We start from the raw sequence: 21,947 nt of genomic DNA on the forward strand, positions 1-21,947 counted from the left end.
AAAAAGTCCTTTGCAAAACTGTTGCAACATAGATGGAAACAAAATTATTTGACATGGTCTGTAAGGTATAGCATTAATATTTGTTTTGATTGGAGAAACTGGAATAGATAAATATGTTCATTTATTTTTAATCTATGGCTATATTCATGGCGAGAACTGGTTTTTGGCAAAGTCAGAAATGCAGGTTACGTGAATTGGAGATGTCAAATTGCCCTTCCCTCGGTTTGTGTGTGTGTGTGTGTGTGTATAGATCAACGTGTCTGTTGTTTTTGGACTGTTTAAGGAAACCAAATAACGCAGTGCCCAGAGTAATTCCATGCTGACTGAAGGAGAACATGTACACCCCAAACAGAGAGGCCTCCTGACCCAGCCAGGGCTTGAACAGGGGACCTTCTTGCTGTGAGGCAGCTGTGCTCTGTTTGGGGTGGCAACTGTGTCGGCCCAAACACCTTTATTAAAAGGGGCATCCCAACACTTAGTGTAGTTTTAACGTCAAGTAACATCTTAGAAGCCATGTCCTTATCGCATTTTCCAAGTGTTGATCTTAGATTTTAAGAGAAAATTCTGATAAATCATCCGGTAACTAAATTGGACACCATGCATCACTAGCCTGGTTGTATATTTAAGTATCATAGCTCCAGGCACCTCAGGGTACCTACCCAGTGGCCAGGATGATGTGCCTTTCCCGGCCAGGAGGGAGTAGGACAAATAGCCTGGGTCATTTTTCAGGTTGAGTCAATTGTGTTGTTTGAAATCAACTCATCGCTTGTTAAAACAGCAAGCCCTCCGGTAGAAAGCTTAAAGGGTAGGGGGATCGTCTAGGGGTTAACAAACAAAAGACGACCTCGGACACGGTTTCGACCTGACAAGACCAAAGGCGGAGGTGTCGCTGAGAGTCCCTGACGTCCTTTGCGGGTTTCTCGTTGACATTCCATTCCTTTCCTGCCAATATTGCCATACACAGGGGCGTTGTGGGTTAAAGCTCCGAGGGACGAGTCTAAAGAGGGGCTCGTCCGGGATTTGAACCCGGGACCTCTCGCACCCTAAGCGAGAATCATACCCCTAGACCAACGAGCCACTCAAAGCGTGCCACCCCGCCCCCCTGGGAAACATTTTCCCACCACATAGCAGCCAGCTTCCAACAAGCCAAAGCATTCACAAGAAAGAGGTTGGGGAATTAGCTCAAATGGTAGAGCGCTCGCTTAGCATGCGAGAGGTAGCGGGATTGATGCCCGCATTCTCCACGTGATTGTGGTTTGTTGTTAATTGCTCTGATGTCACAGACCGGAAGCGTGAAGCTTCACGTTGGGTCCACACATGAATGTCTCCGATACAGATGTTATTTCACAAAGCAACATGGAGCAGGAGCTTAACACTCCAAGAGCATTTTGTTGCCATTTAAAATTGGAATCATTTTCTTTCAATGTTCATTTGTCTTCGTGTCATTTCTGGTAAGTCTTTTTAATGCATTTCATTGTCAGATTGTACACAAGAGCTGTGTGTTTCCTTTGGCCTGTACACATGAGCTGTGTGTTTCCTTTGTCCTAAACGTCAATGCATTTTTCATTTATTCTATGTTTTCGTACATGTTTAATTTGCTTCATTGTAATGTCCTTGTGTTTGCTGCAATTTTGCGACTTGTGAGTTGTTGGCCCACCGCCAGGGTGATCAGAAAAAGTGCTCAATGTTGCTTGAACTAACTCATTTTTGTCTAGAGCCTGAGTGCTCTGGTAAAAAGGCTTAAAGGGCAGGGGGATTGTTTTGGGGTAAGAAACGCTGTTCCCTTGGATACCCAAAAACTCTTACAGGTCCCACCGAGATTTGAACTCGGATCGCTGGATTCAGAGTCCAGAGTGCTAACCATTACACCATGGAACCACTCTTTCGTTAGCGCCTGACCCACTGGGTCACGGAGAAAAGGACACTCGGATAGGGAGCTTCAGTTAAACAAACTCTCAAAAGGCTGCCATCAATGCCGAAACCCGGGATCGAACCAGGGACCTTTAGATCTTCAGTCTAACGCTCTCCCAACTGAGCTATTTCGGCCACAAAGATGCTCCCAGCAGGAATTTTCATCACAAATCACAGCAATATAGCAGTCGGCAAAAGGAGGCAAAGAGAAACCTTGGCCCGTACGGGGATCGAACCCGCGACCTTGGCGTTATTAGCACCACGCTCTAACCAACTGAGCTAACCGGCCACGGAACAGCTCCTGTCTCTGCCAAGACTGACATGAATGTTCCACAGTGTAGCAGCATCAAGAAGCAAAGCTAAACAAGGGCTCGTCCGGGATTTGAACCCGGGACCTCTCGCACCCAAAGCGAGAATCATACCCCTAGACCAACGAGCCAAGCCGTGCTGTCTTTTTGCCGTGCCACTGGGAAACATGTGACCACAACACAGTCACCAGCTTCCTCAAGCAGTTCCTTGGGCTGGGCCTGTTTGGTCCTGCTCCTCTGTTTAGCCACAATGAGCCCTAGTGTTGGGCTGGTGTCAAAATAAGCACTTATCGATATAAGTACATGCTTATTGCTTAATATTTGAAATGGTGTGAGAGAACTCGACTGGTCTGCATAAATCTCGGACCTGAACCCAGCTGAACACCTTTGTTATGGATTACAGGGTCTGAGCAAAACACTCATCACCCAAACCCATCAATGATTTGTTCACAGGGTCACAGTCATTTCAGCACAGAAAAAGTCCTTTGCAAAACTGTTGCAACATAGATGGAAACAAAATTATTTGACATGGTCTGTAAGGTATAGCATTAATATTTGTTTTGATTGGAGAAACTGGAATAGATAAATATGTTCATTTATTTTTAATCTATGGCTATATTCATGGCGAGAACTGGTTTTTGGCAAAGTCAGAAATGCAGGTTACGTGAATTGGAGATGTCAAATTGCCCTTCCCTCGGTTTGTGTGTGTGTGTGTGTGTGTATAGATCAACGTGTCTGTTGTTTTTGGACTGTTTAAGGAAACCAAATAACGCAGTGCCCAGAGTAATTCCATGTTGACTGAAGGAGAACATGTACACCCCAAACAGAGAGGCCTCCTGACCCAGCCAGGGCTTGAACAGGGGACCTTCTTGCTGTGAGGCAGCTGTGCTCTGTTTGGGGTGGCAACTGTGTCGGCCCAAACACCTTTATTAAAAGGGGCATCCCAACACTTAGTGTAGTTTTAACGTCAAGTAACATCTTAGAAGCCATGTCCTTATCGCATTTTCCAAGTGTTGATCTTAGATTTTAAGAGAAAATTCTGATAAATCATCCGGTAACTAAATTGGACACCATGCATCACTAGCCTGGTTGTATATTTAAGTATCATAGCTCCAGGCACCTCAGGGTACCTACCCAGTGGCCAGGATGATGTGCCTTTCCCGGCCAGGAGGGAGTAGGACAAATAGCCTGGGTCATTTTTCAGGTTGAGTCAATTGTGTTGTTTGAAATCAACTCATCGCTTGTTAAAACAGCAAGCCCTCCGGTAGAAAGCTTAAAGGGTAGGGGGATCGTCTAGGGGTTAACAAACAAAAGACGACCTCGGACACGGTTTCGACCTGACAAGACCAAAGGCGGAGGTGTCGCTGAGAGTCCCTGACGTCCTTTGCGGGTTTCTCGTTGACATTCCATTCCTTTCCTGCCAATATTGCCATACACAGGGGCGTTGTGGGTTAAAGCTCCGAGGGACGAGTCTAAAGAGGGGCTCGTCCGGGATTTGAACCCGGGACCTCTCGCACCCTAAGCGAGAATCATACCCCTAGACCAACGAGCCACTCAAAGCGTGCCACCCCGCCCCCCTGGGAAACATTTTCCCACCACATAGCAGCCAGCTTCCAACAAGCCAAAGCATTCACAAGACAGAGGTAGGGGAATTAGCTCAAATGGTAGAGCGCTCGCTTAGCATGCGAGAGGTAGCGGGATCGATGCCCGCATTCTCCACGTGATTGTGGTTTGTTGTTAATTGCTCTGATGTCACAGACCGGAAGCGTGAAGCTTCACGTTGGGTCCACACATGAACGTCTCCGATACAGATGTTATTTCACAAAGCAACATGGAGCAGGAGCTTAACACTCCAAGAGCATTTTGTTGCCATTTAAAATTGGAATCATTTTCTTTCAATGTTCATTTGTCTTCGTGTCATTTCTGGTAAGTCTTTTTAATGCATTTCATTGTCAGATTGTACACAAGAGCTGTGTGTTTCCTTTGGCCTGTACACATGAGCTGTGTGTTTCCTTTGTCCTAAACGTCAATGCATTTTTCATTTATTCTATGTTTTCGTACATGTTTAATTTGCTTCATTGTAATGTCCTTGTGTTTGCTGCAATTTTGCGACTTGTGAGTTGTTGGCCCACCGCCAGGGTGATCAGAAAAAGTGCTCAATGTTGCTTGAACTAACTCATTTTTGTCTAGAGCCTGAGTGCTCTGGTAAAAAGGCTTAAAGGGCAGGGGGATTGTTTTGGGGTAACAAACGCTGTTCCCTTGGATACCCAAAAACTCTTACAGGTCCCACCGAGATTTGAACTCGGATCGCTGGATTCAGAGTCCAGAGTGCTAACCATTACACCATGGAACCACTCTTTCGTTAGCGCCTGACCCACTGGGTCACGGAGAAAAGGACACTCGGATAGGGAGCTTCAGTTAAACAAACTCTCAAAAGGCTGCCATCAATGCCGAAACCCGGGATCGAACCAGGGACCTTTAGATCTTCAGTCTAACGCTCTCCCAACTGAGCTATTTCGGCCACAAAGATGCTCCCGGCAGGAATTTTCATCACAAATCACAGCAATATAGCAGTCGGCAAAAGGAGGCAAAGAGAAACCTTGGCCCGTACGGGGATCGAACCCGCGACCTTGGCGTTATTAGCACCACGCTCTAACCAACTGAGCTAACCGGCCACGGAACAGCTCCTGTCTCTGCCAAGACTGACATGAATGTTCCACAGTGTAGCAGCATCAAGAAGCAAAGCTAAACAAGGGCTCGTCCGGGATTTGAACCCGGGACCTCTCGCACCCAAAGCGAGAATCATACCCCTAGACCAACGAGCCAAGCCGTGCTGTCTTTTTGCCGTGCCACTGGGAAACATGTGACCACAACACAGTCACCAGCTTCCTCAAGCAGTTCCTTGGGCTGGGCCTGTTTGGTCCTGCTCCTCTGTTTAGCCACAATGAGCCCTAGTGTTGGGCTGGTGTCAAAATAAGCACTTATCGATATAAGTACATGCTTATTGCTTAATATTTGAAATGGTGTGAGAGAACTCGACTGGTCTGCATAAATCTCGGACCTGAACCCAGCTGAACACCTTTGTTATGGATTACAGGGTCTGAGCAAAACACTCATCACCCAAACCCATCAATGATTTGTTCACAGGGTCACAGTCATTTCAGCACAGAAAAAGTCCTTTGCAAAACTGTTGCAACATAGATGGAAACAAAATTATTTGACATGGTCTGTAAGGTATAGCATTAATATTTGTTTTGATTGGAGAAACTGGAATAGATAAATATGTTCATTTATTTTTAATCTATGGCTATATTCATGGCGAGAACTGGTTTTTGGCAAAGTCAGAAATGCAGGTTACGTGAATTGGAGATGTCAAATTGCCCTTCCCTCGGTTTGTGTGTGTGTGTGTGTGTGTATAGATCAACGTGTCTGTTGTTTTTGGACTGTTTAAGGAAACCAAATAACGCAGTGCCCAGAGTAATTCCATGCTGACTGAAGGAGAACATGTACACCCCAAACAGAGAGGCCTCCTGACCCAGCCAGGGCTTGAACAAGGGACCTTCTTGCTGTGAGGCAGCTGTGCTCTGTTTGGGGTGGCAACTGTGTCGGCCCAAACAACTTTATTAAAAGGGGCATCCCAACACTTAGTGTAGTTTTAACGTCAAGTAACATCTTAGAAGCCATGTCCTTATCGCATTTTCCAAGTGTTGATCTTAGATTTTAAGAGAAAATTCTGATAAATCATCCGGTAACTAAATTGGACACCATGCATCACTAGCCTGGTTGTATATTTAAGTATCATAGCTCCAGGCACCTCAGGGTACCTACCCAGTGGCCAGGATGATGTGCCTTTCCCGGCCAGGAGGGAGTAGGACAAATAGCCTGGGTCATTTTTCAGGTTGAGTCAATTGTGTTGTTTGAAATCAACTCATCGCTTGTTAAAACAGCAAGCCCTCCGGTAGAAAGCTTAAAGGGTAGGGGGATCGTCTAGGGGTTAACAAACAAAAGACGACCTCGGACACGGTTTCGACCTGACAAGACCAAAGGCGGAGGTGTCGCTGAGAGTCCCTGACGTCCTTTGCGGGTTTCTCGTTGACATTCCATTCCTTTCCTGCCAATATTGCCATACACAGGGGCGTTGTGGGTTAAAGCTCCGAGGGACGAGTCTAAAGAGGGGCTCGTCCGGGATTTGAACCCGGGACCTCTCGCACCCTAAGCGAGAATCATACCCCTAGACCAACGAGCCACTCAAAGCGTGCCACCCCGCCCCCCTGGGAAACATTTTCCCACCACATAGCAGCCAGCTTCCAACAAGCCAAAGCATTCACAAGACAGAGGTAGGGGAATTAGCTCAAATGGTAGAGCGCTCGCTTAGCATGTGAGAGGTAGCGGGATCGATGCCCGCATTCTCCACGTGATTGTGGTTTGTTGTTAATTGCTCTGATGTCACAGACCGGAAGCGTGAAGCTTCACGTTGGGTCCACACATGAACGTCTCAGATACAGATGTTATTTCACAAAGCAACATGGAGCAGGAGCTTAACACTCCAAGAGCATTTTGTTGCCATTTAAAATTGGAATCATTTTCTTTCAATGTTCATTTGTCTTCGTGTCATTTCTGGTAAGTCTTTTTAATGCATTTCATTGTCAGATTGTACACAAGAGCTGTGTGTTTCCTTTGGCCTGTACACATGAGCTGTGTGTTTCCTTTGTCCTAAACGTCAATGCATTTTTCATTTATTCTATGTTTTCGTACATGTTTAATTTGCTTCATTGTAATGTCCTTGTGTTTGCTGCAATTTTGCTCCTGTCTCTGCCAAGACTGACATGAATGTTCCACAGTGTAGCAGCATCAAGAAGCAAAGCTAAACAAGGGCTCGTCCGGGATTTGAACCCGGGACCTCTCGCACCCAAAGCGAGAATCATACCCCTAGACCAACGAGCCAAGCCATGCTGTCTTTTTGCCGTGCCACTGGGAAACATGTGACCACAACACAGTCACCAGCTTCCTCAAGCAGTTCCTTGGGCTGGGCCTGTTTGGTCCTGCTCCTCTGTTTAGCCACAATGAGCCCTAGTGTTGGGCTGGTGTCAAAATAAGCACTTATCGATATAAGTACATGCTTATTGCTTAATATTTGAAATGGTGTGAGAGAACTCGACTGGTCTGCATAAATCTCGGACCTGAACCCAGCTGAACACCTTTGTTATGGATTACAGGGTCTGAGCAAAACACTCATCACCCAAACCCATCAATGATTTGTTCACAGGGTCACAGTCATTTCAGCACAGAAAAAGTCCTTTGCAAAACTGTTGCAACATAGATGAAAACAAAATTATTTGACATGGTCTGTAAGGTATAGCATTAATATTTGTTTTGATTGGAGAAACTGGAATAGATAAATATGTTCATTTATTTTTAATCTATGGCTATATTCATGGCGAGAACTGGTTTTTGGCAAAGTCAGAAATGCAGGTTACGTGAATTGGAGATGTCAAATTGCCCTTCCCTCGGTTTGTGTGTGTGTGTATAGATCAACGTGTCTGTTGTTTTTGGACTGTTTAAGGAAACCAAATAACGCAGTGCCCAGAGTAATTCCATGCTGACTGAAGGAGAACATGTACACCCCAAACAGAGAGGCCTCCTGACCCAGCCAGGGCTTGAACAGGGGACCTTCTTGCTGTGAGGCAGCTGTGCTCTGTTTGGGGTGGCAACTGTGTCGGCCCAAACACCTTTATTAAAAGGGGCATCCCAACACTTAGTGTAGTTTTAACGTCAAGTAACATCTTAGAAGCCATGTCCTTATCGCATTTTCCAAGTGTTGATCTTAGATTTTAAGAGAAAATTCTGATAAATCATCCGGTAACTAAATTGGACACCATGCATCACTAGCCTGGTTGTATATTTAAGTATCATAGCTCCAGGCACCTCAGGGTACCTACCCAGTGGCCAGGATGATGTGCCTTTCCCGGCCAGGAGGGAGTAGGACAAATAGCCTGGGTCATTTTTCAGGTTGAGTCAATTGTGTTGTTTGAAATCAACTCATCGCTTGTTAAAACAGCAAGCCCTCCGGTAGAAAGCTTAAAGGGTAGGGGGATCGTCTAGGGGTTAACAAACAAAAGACGACCTCGGACACGGTTTCGACCTGACAAGACCAAAGGCGGAGGTGTCGCTGAGAGTCCCTGACGTCCTTTGCGGGTTTCTCGTTGACATTCCATTCCTTTCCTGCCAATATTGCCATACACAGGGGCGTTGTGGGTTAAAGCTCCGAGGGACGAGTCTAAAGAGGGGCTCGTCCGGGATTTGAACCCGGGACCTCTCGCACCCTAAGCGAGAATCATACCCCTAGACCAACGAGCCACTCAAAGCGTGCCACCCCGCCCCCCTGGGAAACATTTTCCCACCACATAGCAGCCAGCTTCCAACAAGCCAAAGCATTCACAAGACAGAGGTAGGGGAATTAGCTCAAATGGTAGAGCGCTCGCTTAGCATGCGAGAGGTAGCGGGATCGATGCCCGCATTCTCCACGTGATTGTGGTTTGTTGTTAATTGCTCTGATGTCACAGACCGGAAGCGTGAAGCTTCACATTGGGTCCACACATGAACGTCTCCGATACAGATGTTATTTCACAAAGCAACATGGAGCAGGAGCTTAACACTCCAAGAGCATTTTGTTGCCATTTAAAATTGGAATCATTTTCTTTCAATGTTCATTTGTCTTCGTGTCATTTCTGGTAAGTCTTTTTAATGCATTTCATTGTCAGATTGTACACAAGAGCTGTGTGTTTCCTTTGGCCTGTACACATGAGCTGTGTGTTTCCTTTGTCCTAAACGTCAATGCATTTTTCATTTATTCTATGTTTTCGTACATGTTTAATTTGCTTCATTGTAATGTCCTTGTGTTTGCTGCAATTTTGCGACTTGTGAGTTGTTGGCCCACCGCCAGGGTGATCAGAAAAAGTGCTCAATGTTGCTTGAACTAACTCATTTTTGTCTAGAGCCTGAGTGCTCTGGTAAAAAGGCTTAAAGGGCAGGGGGATTGTTTTGGGGTAACAAACGCTGTTCCCTTGGATACCCAAAAACTCTTACAGGTCCCACCGAGATTTGAACTCGGATCGCTGGATTCAGAGTCCAGAGTGCTAACCATTACACCATGGAACCACTCTTTCGTTAGCGCCTGACCCACTGGGTCACGGAGAAAAGGACACTCGGATAGGGAGCTTCAGTTAAACAAACTCTCAAAAGGCTGCCATCAATGCCGAAACCCGGGATCGAACCAGGGACCTTTAGATCTTCAGTCTAACGCTCTCCCAACTGAGCTATTTCGGCCACAAAGATGCTCCCAGCAGGAATTTTCATCACAAATCACAGCAATATAGCAGTCGGCAAAAGGAGGCAAAGAGAAACCTTGGCCCGTACGGGGATCGAACCCGCGACCTTGGCGTTATTAGCACCACGCTCTAACCAACTGAGCTAACCGGCCACGGAACAGCTCCTGTCTCTGCCAAGACTGACATGAATGTTCCACAGTGTAGCAGCATCAAGAAGCAAAGCTAAACAAGGGCTCGTCCGGGATTTGAACCCGGGACCTCTCGCACCCAAAGCGAGAATCATACCCCTAGACCAACGAGCCAAGCCGTGCTGTCTTTTTGCCGTGCCACTGGGAAACATGTGACCACAACACAGTCACCAGCTTCCTCAAGCAGTTCCTTGGGCTGGGCCTGTTTGGTCCTGCTCCTCTGTTTAGCCACAATGAGCCCTAGTGTTGGGCTGGTGTCAAAATAAGCACTTATCGATATAAGTACATGCTTATTGCTTAATATTTGAAATGGTGTGAGAGAACTCGACTGGTCTGCATAAATCTCGGACCTGAACCCAGCTGAACACCTTTGTTATGGATTACAGGGTCTGAGCAAAACACTCATCACCCAAACCCATCAATGATTTGTTCACAGGGTCACAGTCATTTCAGCACAGAAAAAGTCCTTTGCAAAACTGTTGCAACATAGATGGAAACAAAATTATTTGACATGGTCTGTAAGGTATAGCATTAATATTTGTTTTGATTGGAGAAACTGGAATAGATAAATATGTTCATTTATTTTTAATCTATGGCTATATTCATGGCGAGAACTGGTTTTTGGCAAAGTCAGAAATGCAGGTTACGTGAATTGGAGATGTCAAATTGCCCTTCCCTCGGTTTTGTGTGTGTGTGTGTGTGTGTATAGATCAACGTGTCTGTTGTTTTTGGACTGTTTAAGGAAACCAAATAACGCAGTGCCCAGAGTAATTCCATGCTGACTGAAGGAGAACATGTACACCCCAAACAGAGAGGCCTCCTGACCCAGCCAGGGCTTGAACAGGGGACCTTCTTGCTGTGAGGCAGCTGTGCTCTGTTTGGGGTGGCAACTGTGTCGGCCCAAACACCTTTATTAAAAGGGGCATCCCAACACTTAGTGTAGTTTTAACGTCAAGTAACATCTTAGAAGCCATGTCCTTATCGCATTTTCCAAGTGTTGATCTTAGATTTTAAGAGAAAATTCTGATAAATCATCCGGTAACTAAATTGGACACCATGCATCACTAGCCTGGTTGTATATTTAAGTATCATAGCTCCAGGCACCTCAGGGTACCTACCCAGTGGCCAGGATGATGTGCCTTTCCCGGCCAGGAGGGAGTAGGACAAATAGCCTGGGTCATTTTTCAGGTTGAGTCAATTGTGTTGTTTGAAATCAACTCATCGCTTGTTAAAACAGCAAGCCCTCCGGTAGAAAGCTTAAAGGGTAGGGGGATCGTCTAGGGGTTAACAAACAAAAGACGACCTCGGACACGGTTTCGACCTGACAAGACCAAAGGCGGAGGTGTCGCTGAGAGTCCCTGACGTCCTTTGCGGGTTTCTCGTTGACATTCCATTCCTTTCCTGCCAATATTGCCATACACAGGGGCGTTGTGGGTTAAAGCTCCGAGGGACGAGTCTAAAGAGGGGCTCGTCCGGGATTTGAACCCGGGACCTCTCGCACCCTAAGCGAGAATCATACCCCTAGACCAACGAGCCACTCAAAGCGTGCCACCCCGCCCCCCTGGGAAACATTTTCCCACCACATAGCAGCCAGCTTCCAACAAGCCAAAGCATTCACAAGACAGAGGTAGGGGAATTAGCTCAAATGGTAGAGCGCTCGCTTAGCATGCGAGAGGTAGCGGGATCGATGCCCGCATTCTCCACGTGATTGTGGTTTGTTGTTAATTGCTCTGATGTCACAGACCGGAAGCGTGAAGCTTCACATTGGGTCCACACATGAACGTCTCCGATACAGATGTTATTTCACAAAGCAACATGGAGCAGGAGCTTAACACTCCAAGAGCATTTTGTTGCCATTTAAAATTGGAATCATTTTCTTTCAATGTTCATTTGTCTTCGTGTCATTTCTGGTAAGTCTTTTTAATGCATTTCATTGTCAGATTGTACACAAGAGCTGTGTGTTTCCTTTGGCCTGTACACATGAGCTGTGTGTTTCCTTTGTCCTAAACGTCAATGCATTTTTCATTTATTCTATGTTTTCGTACATGTTTAATTTGCTTCATTGTAATGTCCTTGTGTTTGCTGCAATTTTGCGACTTGTGAGTTGTTGGCCCACCGCCAGGGTGATCAGAAAAAGTGCTCAATGTTGCTTGAACTAACTCATTTTTGTCTAGAGCCTGAGTGCTCTGGTAAAAAGGCTTAAAGGGCAGGGGGATTGTTTTGGGGTAACAAACGCTGTTCCCTTGGATACCCAAAAACTCTTACAGGTCCCACCGAGATTTGAACTCGGATCGCTGGATTCAGAGTCCAGAGTGCTAACCATTACACCATGGAACCACTCTTTCGTTAGCGCCTGACCCACTGGGTCACGGAGAAAAGGACACTCGGATAGGGAGCTTCAGTTAAACAAACTCTCAAAAGGCTGCCATCAATGCCGAAACCCGGGATCGAACCAGGGACCTTTAGATCTTCAGTCTAACGCTCTCCCAACTGAGCTATTTCGGCCACAAAGATGCTCCCGGCAGGAATTTTCATCACAAATCACAGCAATATAGCAGTCGGCAAAAGGAGGCAAAGAGAAACCTTGGCCCGTACGGGGATCGAACCCGCGACCTTGGCGTTATTAGCACCACGCTCTAACCAACTGAGCTAACCGGCCACGGAACAGCTCCTGTCTCTGCCAAGACTGACATGAATGTTCCACAGTGTAGCAGCATCAAGAAGCAAAGCTAAACAAGGGCTCGTCCGGGATTTGAACCCGGGACCTCTCGCACCCAAAGCGAGAATCATACCCCTAGACCAACGAGCCAAGCCGTGCTGTCTTTTTGCCGTGCCACTGGGAAACATGTGACCACAACACAGTCACCAGCTTCCTCAAGCAGTTCCTTGGGCTGGGCCTGTTTGGTCCTGCTCCTCTGTTTAGCCACAATGAGCCCTAGTGTTGGGCTGGTGTCAAAATAAGCACTTATCGATATAAGTACATGCTTATTGCTTAATATTTGAAATGGTGTGAGAGAACTCGACTGGTCTGCATAAATCTCGGACCTGAACCCAGCTGAACACCTTTGTTATGGATTACAGGGTCTGAGCAAAACACTCATCACCCAAACCCATCAATGATTTGTTCACAGGGTCACAGTCATTTCAGCACAGAAAAAGTCCTTTGCAAAACTGTTGCAACATAGATGGAAACAAAATTATTTGACATGGTCTGTAAGGTATAGCATTAATATTTGTTTTGATTGGAGAAACTGGAATAGATAAATATGTTCATTTATTTTTAATCTATGGCTATATTCATGGCGAGAACTGGTTTTTGGCAAAGTCAGAAATGCAGGTTACGTGAATTGGAGATGTCAAATTGCCCTTCCCTCGGTTTGTGTGTGTGTGTGTGTATAGATCAACGTGTCTGTTGTTTTTGGACTGTTTAAGGAAACCAAATAACGCAGTGCCCAGAGTAATTCCATGCTGACTGAAGGAGAACATGTACACCCCAAACAGAGAGGCCTCCTGACCCAGCCAGGGCTTGAACAGGGGACCTTCTTGCTGTGAGGCAGCTGTGCTCTGTTTGGGGTGGCAACTGTGTCGGCCCAAACACCTTTATTAAAAGGGGCATCCCAACACTTAGTGTAGTTTTAACGTCAAGTAACATCTTAGAAGCCATGTCCTTATCGCATTTTCCAAGTGTTGATCTTAGATTTTAAGAGAAAATTCTGATAAATCATCCGGTAACTAAATTGGACACCATGCATCACTAGCCTGGTTGTATATTTAAGTATCATAGCTCCAGGCACCTCAGGGTACCTACCCAGTGGCCAGGATGATGTGCCTTTCCCGGCCAGGAGGGAGTAGGACAAATAGCCTGGGTCATTTTTCAGGTTGAGTCAATTGTGTTGTTTGAAATCAACTCATCGCTTGTTAAAACAGCAAGCCCTCCGGTAGAAAGCTTAAAGGGTAGGGGGATCGTCTAGGGGTTAACAAACAAAAGACGACCTCGGACACGGTTTCGACCTGACAAGACCAAAGGCGGAGGTGTCGCTGAGAGTCCCTGACGTCCTTTGCGGGTTTCTCGTTGACATTCCATTCCTTTCCTGCCAATATTGCCATACACAGGGGCGTTGTGGGTTAAAGCTCCGAGGGACGAGTCTAAAGAGGGGCTCGTCCGGGATTTGAACCCGGGACCTCTCGCACCCTAAGCGAGAATCATACCCCTAGACCAACGAGCCACTCAAAGCGTGCCACCCCGCCCCCCTGGGAAACATTTTCCCACCACATAGCAGCCAGCTTCCAACAAGCCAAAGCATTCACAAGACAGAGGTAGGGGAATTAGCTCAAATGGTAGAGCGCTCGCTTAGCATGCGAGAGGTAGCGGGATCGATGCCCGCATTCTCCACGTGATTGTGGTTTGTTGTTAATTGCTCTGATGTCACAGACCGGAAGCGTGAAGCTTCACATTGGGTCCACACATGAACGTCTCCGATACAGATGTTATTTCACAAAGCAACATGGAGCAGGAGCTTAACACTCCAAGAGCATTTTGTTGCCATTTAAAATTGGAATCATTTTCTTTCAATGTTCATTTGTCTTCGTGTCATTTCTGGTAAGTCTTTTTAATGCATTTCATTGTCAGATTGTACACAAGAGCTGTGTGTTTCCTTTGGCCTGTACACATGAGCTGTGTGTTTCCTTTGTCCTAAACGTCAATGCATTTTTCATTTATTCTATGTTTTCGTACATGTTTAATTTGCTTCATTGTAATGTCCTTGTGTTTGCTGCAATTTTGCGACTTGTGAGTTGTTGGCCCACCGCCAGGGTGATCAGAAAAAGTGCTCAATGTTGCTTGAACTAACTCATTTTTGTCTAGAGCCTGAGTGCTCTGGTAAAAAGGCTTAAAGGGCAGGGGGATTGTTTTGGGGTAACAAACGCTGTTCCCTTGGATACCCAAAAACTCTTACAGGTCCCACCGAGATTTGAACTCGGATCGCTGGATTCAGAGTCCAGAGTGCTAACCATTACACCATGGAACCACTCTTTCGTTAGCGCCTGACCCACTGGGTCACGGAGAAAAGGACACTCGGATAGGGAGCTTCAGTTAAACAAACTCTCAAAAGGCTGCCATCAATGCCGAAACCCGGGATCGAACCAGGGACCTTTAGATCTTCAGTCTAACGCTCTCCCAACTGAGCTATTTCGGCCACAAAGATGCTCCCGGCAGGAATTTTCATCACAAATCACAGCAATATAGCAGTCGGCAAAAGGAGGCAAAGAGAAACCTTGGCCCGTACGGGGATCGAACCCGCGACCTTGGCGTTATTAGCACCACGCTCTAACCAACTGAGCTAACCGGCCACGGAACAGCTCCTGTCTCTGCCAAGACCGACATGAATGTTCCACAGTGTAGCAGCATCAAGAAGCAAAGCTAAACAAGGGCTCGTCCGGGATTTGAACCCGGGACCTCTCGCACCCAAAGCGAGAATCATACCCCTAGACCAACGAGCCAAGCCGTGCTGTCTTTTTGCCGTGCCACTGGGAAACATGTGACCACAACACAGTCACCAGCTTCCTCAAGCAGTTCCTTGGGCTGGGCCTGTTTGGTCCTGCTCCTCTGTTTAGCCACAATGAGCCCTAGTGTTGGGCTGGTGTCAAAATAAGCACTTATCGATATAAGTACATGCTTATTGCTTAATATTTGAAATGGTGTGAGAGAACTCGACTGGTCTGCATAAATCTCGGACCTGAACCCAGCTGAACACCTTTGTTATGGATTACAGGGTCTGAGCAAAACACTCATCACCCAAACCCATCAATGATTTGTTCACAGGGTCACAGTCATTTCAGCACAGAAAAAGTCCTTTGCAAAACTGTTGCAACATAGATGGAAACAAAATTATTTGACATGGTCTGTAAGGTATAGCATTAATATTTGTTTTGATTGGAGAAACTGGAATAGATAAATATGTTCATTTATTTTTAATCTATGGCTATATTCATGGCGAGAACTGGTTTTTGGCAAAGTCAGAAATGCAGGTTACGTGAATTGGAGATGTCAAATTGCCCTTCCCTCGGTTTGTGTGTGTGTGTGTGTGTGTATAGATCAACGTGTCTGTTGTTTTTGGACTGTTTAAGGAAACCAAATAACGCAGTGCCCAGAGTAATTCCATGCTGACTGAAGGAGAACATGTACACCCCAAACAGAGAGGCCTCCTGACCCAGCCAGGGCTTGAACAGGGGACCTTCTTGCTGTGAGGCAGCTGTGCTCTGTTTGGGGTGGCAACTGTGTCGGCCCAAACACCTTTATTAAAAGGGGCATCCCAACACTTAGTGTAGTTTTAACGTCAAGTAACATCTTAGAAGCCATGTCCTTATCGCATTTTCCAAGTGTTGATCTTAGATTTTAAGAGAAAATTCTGATAAATCATCCGGTAACTAAATTGGACACCAAGCATCACTAGCCTGGTTGTATATTTAAGTATCATAGCTCCAGGCACCTCAGGGTACCTACCCAGTGGCCAGGATGATGTGCCTTTCCCGGCCAGGAGGGAGTAGGACAAATAGCCTGGGTCATTTTTCAGGTTGAGTCAATTGTGTTGTTTGAAATCAACTCATCGCTTGTTAAAACAGCAAGCCCTCCGGTAGAAAGCTTAAAGGGTAGGGGGATCGTCTAGGGGTTAACAAACAAAAGACGACCTCGGACACGGTTTCGACCTGACAAGACCAAAGGCGGAGGTGTCGCTGAGAGTCCCTGACGTCCTTTGCGGGTTTCTCGTTGACATTCCATTCCTTTCCTGCCAATATTGCCATACACAGGGGCGTTGTGGGTTAAAGCTCCGAGGGACGAGTCTAAAGAGGGGCTCGTCCGGGATTTGAACCCGGGACCTCTCGCACCCTAAGCGAGAATCATACCCCTAGACCAACGAGCCACTCAAAGCGTGCCACCCCGCCCCCCTGGGAAACATTTTCCCACCACATAGCAGCCAGCTTCCAACAAGCCAAAGCATTCGCAAGACAGAGGTAGGGGAATTAGCTCAAATGGTAGAGCGCTCGCTTAGCATAGGAAGGGGCCCAATCTTTGCGCCCCCGCACGCAAGCGAAACAGACGCAAAATGCGGTTACACGGCGCCAGATTTCGCCTGTAACAATATTCGGGATATTTTCCTGTGCGTTATGTCATGTTACAGTAGTTTTAGTTATATGTGAAACAAGTCACCCTCCGCGGGCTGGACTCGAACCCATGGTCTGCGTGACGAACTATCCAACAAATTCTTACAAAAAATGTACTGTAGTAAAACCATGGTTACCACAAATTAAACATGGTTTTGCTAATAGTAAACAATACACCAAAAAGCATGGTTACTACGCTTTTACCACAAAAAAAACATGGTTAATTTAACTACGCTACTATTTAGTTATCTATATGGCATATCATTATATTGATTTATATTTATTACTTTGTGTATATTATTTTTTTTAAAAGAACATTACCTGCTTATATAAAAAGGAATAAAAACCATACTACACTTTTACCACAAAAAATATGGTTGATTTAACTATGCCTCTATTATCTATGATCATTATATTGGTTGATATTAATAATTTTGTGTATATTATTATTTAAAAGAATATTAGTTGTTTATGTTTATATAAAAATTAATAAAAAGCATGGTTACTACACTTTTACCACAAAAAACATGGTTCATTTAACTGTGCCTCTATTAGTTATCTACTATGACATATCATTATATTGATTGATATTCATTATTTTGTGTTTTTTCTTTTTTTATAGAATATTACGTGTTTATAAGGTAATGTAAGTAAGGTCAATTTGTATGTTTTTTATGTTTATATAAAAATGTTTCTTTAAAGATGTGTTTTTGTGTGGGATATGATTTGATTGATATGATTTATCAGATTTATTTATCAGATCCACAGACACTTCAGATGTAAAATGTTTTATTAAAATAAATACACACAAATATTGAAATGATCACAGCACACACACGCACACATATGTACAATATATACAGGAAAGATGTTATTTATTGAGGTGGTGGAGTTTGACATGTTTCTTGCTGGCGCTGCTCTGCCAACCATTCCTCTAAAGATTTGCCATTTGAGGCACGCAAGCAAAATGTGGCATTACCATATCGGCTATGGCCAAACTCTTTCGTTTTGGGCTGCCCACATTTGCTGCACGTGTTAAAAGTAACCCCTCGCACATACTTCCTCTTCTGGACACCACTTTCATTCTCCATAGCCCGTCGGCGCCTGTTCCTTTGCGTGTAACGGGACACAGGTGCAGCAGACGCCGGAGCAGGCGGAGCTGGGACTGCACTGGATGTCGAAGCACCAGAAGGTGGAATCACCACTGACACAGTCATGTCTGGATTAAAGACTACCGTGCCAAACGACAACCCCGGTGCTAAAATGTGCTTCACAACTCCTGATGCTGTGGGGGCGGGTGCGATGGGTGCTAAAATGTGCTGCATAACTCCTGATGCTGTGGGGGCAGGTGCGATGGGCTGCACAACTCCTGATGCTGTGGGGGCGGATGCAATGGGAAACTCCCTGGTGGCAGCAGCTGGCTTTCGACCTGGTCGCAGAAGAGGAGCCTGTCCTTCACGATTTGGTGGAAGGAAAAATTGATGTTTTGGGCCTGATGTCGATGGCACTTCATTCAATTTTTCCCTCGGTGGAGGCAGGTGCGTATCAGCCACAGCAATTGGGTTAGATGGAGTCAGACCCTGACCGAGGACGCCCATTTCCTGTCTATTCTTCCACTTACGAAACCTGAAAAAATTAATTTTTATTATATATATGTATGTCAGTATTCAGTTAATTTGAAGCGAATGATGTGCCATGCTTACCACTGAGTGAGTGTCCTATGGTTTATCTCAAACAGCTGGATCGTTGTTTCATCCATCAGAGTGGGATTGTTAAGCACCAACTCTCGGATGTGGTGGTAATCTGAAAGAACTTTAGACCACCTGGGGGTGCAAACTCCATCTTTCTTGGTTGGCGACTTGTGTAAAGCACACAACTTCATACAAATGGTATTAACCAAGCGGTTGGCGTCGGGCCACTGCGCTGGACCCCCAGGATGTCCAATCAGACACCGTTTCACACTCTCCACACCTGGTGTGACTCCAGACCGCTTCGGTGCCTTATAGCGCCCCTGTGTCAGCTGAGGCTGATGTCGAGGCTGATAGTTGATCCGCTGCTTATCGAAATCTAGGAGAGCTGTCCACAGCTGGATGGCCTCTGTCACCTGCTGGTCAGTAAGGTAAGGAGCCTCACGAAGACCCACCAGGTAACCAGCCAAATCCTGGACCTTGTCCCACCCAGCGATGCCATCGGGTCCAATGACTGCTCCCTAGTAAATGCAGATTTATGTTAATTTATGTGGAGTAAAACGAGATTAAAATGAGTTTTTTTTTTCAATTGCTAACAAGCATTGTTTAAGTTCAATACTAAGGGGGCATTTAAAAACTGTACACAGTCGAAACCTGTCACAGCAGGAACAAGTAACTAACCCAACAGGGTTGGACTTCTCATTAATGTCACTGTGCTGTAATGAGGTTAATATGATCCATCAGTTCAATGCATTCAATATCCACATCTTCCAAAATTCTTCTGTCATTTATGCTTTACCACTTGCAAAACACAATGTATTATGTATACTATCTACATTTCTCAAATGCTAACACACTGCTTTTGAAATTGTTATAAACATTTTCGAAAGAATAATGGCAAATTGAATCCATTTCTTCAGTAATTGTTTTAAAATATAGAAAATTGTAGCAGAAAATAAAATAGTAATCATTCTAAGCTAATTGCAGTTTTACTTGAAAGCCAACCCAGGTGTTCTGCTCTAGTCTCATTACCATGATTTACAGTATTAGAAGGGGATATCTTGGAACTTATTTAGCAATTTTGCAATATGGATAAAAGAAGACAGGTTGGTAAGGAAAGTAGATTGGTTCAGAGAGGGAGAGTATGTGGAGGAATGCTTGTTAGCAATTGAAAAAAAGACCTTAGAGTGTCTTACCTGAGCCTCGTCGGAAATACTGCTTCCAGTGTCAGATGACTGTGACAGTACTGAAGGGGCAGGGGCAAGATGCTGTTGTTCTCCACCAGGAGATGATGATGTGGACGGCTCAGCCAGTGACACATCAGCCATCGATGCTGGGGACTGATGCAGAGGCAAAGATGAGGGGCTGTTTTCAAGATCACGGCAAGGGTCATCCTCATACAGCACTGGAACTGTGATGTCCTCCATGATCTCTTCCTCAAACCCCTCATCTTGCAGGTCCTGATCATCAACTTCCTCCACCAGCCTGTCTTCCTCCTCTGGGTTCTGGAGCACTGGAGTAAGTGTTTTGCCAGTCTGGCTGTAAAGGTACTCCATTCCTAGCAATTCACCTACAAGGATAAAAAAGTGTTGTTAATCATTTGTCTAGTCTAGTACATTAAAAGCTAAATAGATAACTTAGTAGAATATTACAAAAGAACAAATTATTGAATTTCTTGCCTGTATATGCTCCAGGAGGGCGATAGCGCTCATCCCAGGGCTTTCCGAAGACAGTTCGGGAAAGCTTGTCCACAGCCTCTTTCATGGCACTGCCATATGTCCGGATGGAGGACGCTCCTTTTATGGCATCTTCCATCCTGTCATCATTCCAGCGCATCAAGCCCTCAAGAAGATAGGCCTGAAAATGTGAATCACTGGCACTGGTTCCTAAAAGTCAGATAAACAAAAATGGTTATATGTGTCACACATGTACAAGATATGTGCTGCACATGAGGTGCTATGTAATTACATAAACAATTATTGGTATTATAACCAGAGTTACTAGTGACTGGCAAGACAGCTTTGTCAATGCTTATGACATCAGAAAAGAACTGTGATATTACTGTAGAGTGTGACATTTATTGATGTGACATTACTTTAAAAAAAATTTCATCCATATGTATGTAATACCTGGAATAAAACGGTTTAGGTGGAGGTGGAATGACTCCAAAGAGGTAGAGCCACGGGCACATCTGTAGCAGCACAGCTCCACACTGCCTTTCTTCAGTGTCCCTGTCTTCATGTAGAGGGGAAAGTTCTCTGGGTCTTGGATACACTGTACGTGCTTCCGCTGTTCTTTCCATATCTGCTGGATCCGTTCATGGTCCAGCAGAGGAACTCCCAGAGTGTCTTTACCACTCGCACTGTCAAACAGATCAACCAGAGATCCAATTAATCTGGTGGTCTCCTCCACACCCCTGGTCCTCCTCCGGCAGTGCAGTGCCAACTCTCTCCGGGTAATGCGGGAACTCAGCGCCTTTCCTGAGATGTGGCCGGCCTTCTTTGCTGCCAGCTCACCCTCCTTTGCACGGTGAAGAGCAGCCACATCATCTGAATCCCACTGAAAGATGCACATGGACAGACGTGCCATGAAGGTCCCGTAGAGCGGATGAGCCTCTGTCGTGACACCTGCAGCAAATCGCCGCATGAAATGCCAGATGTCAAGGCGCACTTCAAGCTCATCCCACTCCGAAAACATGACCTTCACCTGAGACTTGCCATGAAGACTGCAGCAATCTCTGTCCACGTACATCACTTTCGGGGCTGCCTCTCCTGCCTCCCGGTAGCGTTTCATTAGGCCAGCTGCCATAGGGTGCAGTCCATGTCCCTCTGCGGCTGTCAGCACAGAGACAAGGACTTGGCCGTGTTCGTTTCCTACATTTGTGCACCAGGCAGCTGTTCCTGCAGCAGCACCGGCAAGTTTCTTTGTGACCTATTGCAAAAAATAAAATAATTAATTGTTTATTATGTATACACACTTTTCCATATGGCAAATTTCTGGAAACAGGGATGTGTTACCTTCTTTGTGGAGTCCATCTTTAGAACACAGCCCAAGACAGATGTAATTTTGGCTTTGACCTCGTGCAGTCGGCCCAGAACATCCCTGGCGTACACGGCTAACAGCCACTTAGGTTTAGGTAGGGCAGGTAAAGAGGGAGGCTCGGCAAACACAGGTGGCTGCACAAGGAAGGACCTTGTAAATGGTTCACAGGCAGTCAGGTACTGAAGGACACGCTGTGTCCATGCCTCACTGTGTTGTTCCATGAGCTTCTTGTACAGCTGTGTCACGCTGTTGCCCTGTGTCCTCTCCCTCATCATCCTCAGCACCCGGTTGTCACATGAGTATCTAAAAAACAACAGTATA

The 21,947-nt window shown here is 45.7% G+C and overlaps 1 protein-coding gene and 32 non-coding genes across 33 annotated transcripts in view; 4 read left to right on the plus strand and 29 right to left on the minus strand.

Moving 5' to 3' along the window:
* Positions 1 to 1,005: 1,005 nt before the first annotated feature.
* trnap-agg (transfer RNA proline (anticodon AGG)) lies at positions 1,006 to 1,077 on the minus strand. The gene has a single exon. It is a non-coding gene; the product is annotated as a tRNA-Pro (tRNA).
* A 729-nt stretch (positions 1,078 to 1,806) lies between these two features.
* Positions 1,807 to 1,878, minus strand: trnaq-cug (transfer RNA glutamine (anticodon CUG)). The gene has a single exon. It is a non-coding gene; the product is annotated as a tRNA-Gln (tRNA).
* Positions 1,879 to 1,973: 95 nt separating this feature from the next.
* On the minus strand, positions 1,974 to 2,046 carry trnaf-gaa (transfer RNA phenylalanine (anticodon GAA)). Its single transcript has one exon. It is a non-coding gene; the product is annotated as a tRNA-Phe (tRNA).
* An 80-nt stretch (positions 2,047 to 2,126) lies between these two features.
* trnai-aau (transfer RNA isoleucine (anticodon AAU)) lies at positions 2,127 to 2,200 on the minus strand. Its single transcript has one exon. It is a non-coding gene; the product is annotated as a tRNA-Ile (tRNA).
* Positions 2,201 to 2,278: 78 nt separating this feature from the next.
* On the minus strand, positions 2,279 to 2,350 carry trnap-ugg (transfer RNA proline (anticodon UGG)). Its single transcript has one exon. It is a non-coding gene; the product is annotated as a tRNA-Pro (tRNA).
* A 1,349-nt stretch (positions 2,351 to 3,699) lies between these two features.
* On the minus strand, positions 3,700 to 3,771 carry trnap-agg (transfer RNA proline (anticodon AGG)). Its single transcript has one exon. It is a non-coding gene; the product is annotated as a tRNA-Pro (tRNA).
* A 94-nt stretch (positions 3,772 to 3,865) lies between these two features.
* On the plus strand, positions 3,866 to 3,938 carry trnaa-agc (transfer RNA alanine (anticodon AGC)). The gene has a single exon. It is a non-coding gene; the product is annotated as a tRNA-Ala (tRNA).
* A 562-nt stretch (positions 3,939 to 4,500) lies between these two features.
* On the minus strand, positions 4,501 to 4,572 carry trnaq-cug (transfer RNA glutamine (anticodon CUG)). The gene has a single exon. It is a non-coding gene; the product is annotated as a tRNA-Gln (tRNA).
* A 95-nt stretch (positions 4,573 to 4,667) lies between these two features.
* Positions 4,668 to 4,740, minus strand: trnaf-gaa (transfer RNA phenylalanine (anticodon GAA)). The gene has a single exon. It is a non-coding gene; the product is annotated as a tRNA-Phe (tRNA).
* An 80-nt stretch (positions 4,741 to 4,820) lies between these two features.
* trnai-aau (transfer RNA isoleucine (anticodon AAU)) lies at positions 4,821 to 4,894 on the minus strand. Its single transcript has one exon. It is a non-coding gene; the product is annotated as a tRNA-Ile (tRNA).
* A 78-nt stretch (positions 4,895 to 4,972) lies between these two features.
* On the minus strand, positions 4,973 to 5,044 carry trnap-ugg (transfer RNA proline (anticodon UGG)). The gene has a single exon. It is a non-coding gene; the product is annotated as a tRNA-Pro (tRNA).
* Positions 5,045 to 6,393: 1,349 nt separating this feature from the next.
* On the minus strand, positions 6,394 to 6,465 carry trnap-agg (transfer RNA proline (anticodon AGG)). The gene has a single exon. It is a non-coding gene; the product is annotated as a tRNA-Pro (tRNA).
* Positions 6,466 to 7,091: 626 nt separating this feature from the next.
* Positions 7,092 to 7,163, minus strand: trnap-ugg (transfer RNA proline (anticodon UGG)). The gene has a single exon. It is a non-coding gene; the product is annotated as a tRNA-Pro (tRNA).
* Positions 7,164 to 8,504: 1,341 nt separating this feature from the next.
* trnap-agg (transfer RNA proline (anticodon AGG)) lies at positions 8,505 to 8,576 on the minus strand. The gene has a single exon. It is a non-coding gene; the product is annotated as a tRNA-Pro (tRNA).
* Positions 8,577 to 8,670: 94 nt separating this feature from the next.
* Positions 8,671 to 8,743, plus strand: trnaa-agc (transfer RNA alanine (anticodon AGC)). The gene has a single exon. It is a non-coding gene; the product is annotated as a tRNA-Ala (tRNA).
* Positions 8,744 to 9,305: 562 nt separating this feature from the next.
* Positions 9,306 to 9,377, minus strand: trnaq-cug (transfer RNA glutamine (anticodon CUG)). Its single transcript has one exon. It is a non-coding gene; the product is annotated as a tRNA-Gln (tRNA).
* A 95-nt stretch (positions 9,378 to 9,472) lies between these two features.
* trnaf-gaa (transfer RNA phenylalanine (anticodon GAA)) lies at positions 9,473 to 9,545 on the minus strand. Its single transcript has one exon. It is a non-coding gene; the product is annotated as a tRNA-Phe (tRNA).
* Positions 9,546 to 9,625: 80 nt separating this feature from the next.
* Positions 9,626 to 9,699, minus strand: trnai-aau (transfer RNA isoleucine (anticodon AAU)). Its single transcript has one exon. It is a non-coding gene; the product is annotated as a tRNA-Ile (tRNA).
* Positions 9,700 to 9,777: 78 nt separating this feature from the next.
* On the minus strand, positions 9,778 to 9,849 carry trnap-ugg (transfer RNA proline (anticodon UGG)). The gene has a single exon. It is a non-coding gene; the product is annotated as a tRNA-Pro (tRNA).
* Positions 9,850 to 11,199: 1,350 nt separating this feature from the next.
* trnap-agg (transfer RNA proline (anticodon AGG)) lies at positions 11,200 to 11,271 on the minus strand. The gene has a single exon. It is a non-coding gene; the product is annotated as a tRNA-Pro (tRNA).
* A 94-nt stretch (positions 11,272 to 11,365) lies between these two features.
* On the plus strand, positions 11,366 to 11,438 carry trnaa-agc (transfer RNA alanine (anticodon AGC)). Its single transcript has one exon. It is a non-coding gene; the product is annotated as a tRNA-Ala (tRNA).
* Positions 11,439 to 12,000: 562 nt separating this feature from the next.
* trnaq-cug (transfer RNA glutamine (anticodon CUG)) lies at positions 12,001 to 12,072 on the minus strand. Its single transcript has one exon. It is a non-coding gene; the product is annotated as a tRNA-Gln (tRNA).
* A 95-nt stretch (positions 12,073 to 12,167) lies between these two features.
* trnaf-gaa (transfer RNA phenylalanine (anticodon GAA)) lies at positions 12,168 to 12,240 on the minus strand. Its single transcript has one exon. It is a non-coding gene; the product is annotated as a tRNA-Phe (tRNA).
* An 80-nt stretch (positions 12,241 to 12,320) lies between these two features.
* trnai-aau (transfer RNA isoleucine (anticodon AAU)) lies at positions 12,321 to 12,394 on the minus strand. Its single transcript has one exon. It is a non-coding gene; the product is annotated as a tRNA-Ile (tRNA).
* A 78-nt stretch (positions 12,395 to 12,472) lies between these two features.
* On the minus strand, positions 12,473 to 12,544 carry trnap-ugg (transfer RNA proline (anticodon UGG)). Its single transcript has one exon. It is a non-coding gene; the product is annotated as a tRNA-Pro (tRNA).
* A 1,345-nt stretch (positions 12,545 to 13,889) lies between these two features.
* Positions 13,890 to 13,961, minus strand: trnap-agg (transfer RNA proline (anticodon AGG)). The gene has a single exon. It is a non-coding gene; the product is annotated as a tRNA-Pro (tRNA).
* A 94-nt stretch (positions 13,962 to 14,055) lies between these two features.
* Positions 14,056 to 14,128, plus strand: trnaa-agc (transfer RNA alanine (anticodon AGC)). The gene has a single exon. It is a non-coding gene; the product is annotated as a tRNA-Ala (tRNA).
* Positions 14,129 to 14,690: 562 nt separating this feature from the next.
* Positions 14,691 to 14,762, minus strand: trnaq-cug (transfer RNA glutamine (anticodon CUG)). The gene has a single exon. It is a non-coding gene; the product is annotated as a tRNA-Gln (tRNA).
* Positions 14,763 to 14,857: 95 nt separating this feature from the next.
* Positions 14,858 to 14,930, minus strand: trnaf-gaa (transfer RNA phenylalanine (anticodon GAA)). The gene has a single exon. It is a non-coding gene; the product is annotated as a tRNA-Phe (tRNA).
* Positions 14,931 to 15,010: 80 nt separating this feature from the next.
* trnai-aau (transfer RNA isoleucine (anticodon AAU)) lies at positions 15,011 to 15,084 on the minus strand. Its single transcript has one exon. It is a non-coding gene; the product is annotated as a tRNA-Ile (tRNA).
* A 78-nt stretch (positions 15,085 to 15,162) lies between these two features.
* trnap-ugg (transfer RNA proline (anticodon UGG)) lies at positions 15,163 to 15,234 on the minus strand. The gene has a single exon. It is a non-coding gene; the product is annotated as a tRNA-Pro (tRNA).
* A 1,349-nt stretch (positions 15,235 to 16,583) lies between these two features.
* On the minus strand, positions 16,584 to 16,655 carry trnap-agg (transfer RNA proline (anticodon AGG)). Its single transcript has one exon. It is a non-coding gene; the product is annotated as a tRNA-Pro (tRNA).
* A 1,013-nt stretch (positions 16,656 to 17,668) lies between these two features.
* Positions 17,669 to 21,947, minus strand: part of LOC129454677 (uncharacterized) — a 161,903-nt gene continuing 157,624 nt past the window's right edge. Inside the window, exons 9-14 of the mRNA XM_055219253.2 lie at positions 21,602 to 21,929; positions 20,714 to 21,515; positions 20,264 to 20,470; positions 19,781 to 20,154; positions 18,600 to 19,105; positions 17,669 to 18,522 (exon numbers count right to left, since the gene is read on the minus strand). Coding sequence (XP_055075228.2) covers positions 17,772 to 18,522; positions 18,600 to 19,105; positions 19,781 to 20,154; positions 20,264 to 20,470; positions 20,714 to 21,515; positions 21,602 to 21,929 — 2,968 coding nt within the window. The 3' untranslated portion in view covers positions 17,669 to 17,771. The remainder of the gene's footprint in view (positions 18,523 to 18,599; positions 19,106 to 19,780; positions 20,155 to 20,263; positions 20,471 to 20,713; positions 21,516 to 21,601; positions 21,930 to 21,947) is intronic.

This window comes from Misgurnus anguillicaudatus, chromosome 20 (genome assembly GCF_027580225.2).
Source record: "Misgurnus anguillicaudatus chromosome 20, ASM2758022v2, whole genome shotgun sequence".
Taxonomy (NCBI): Eukaryota; Metazoa; Chordata; class Actinopteri; order Cypriniformes; family Cobitidae; genus Misgurnus; species Misgurnus anguillicaudatus.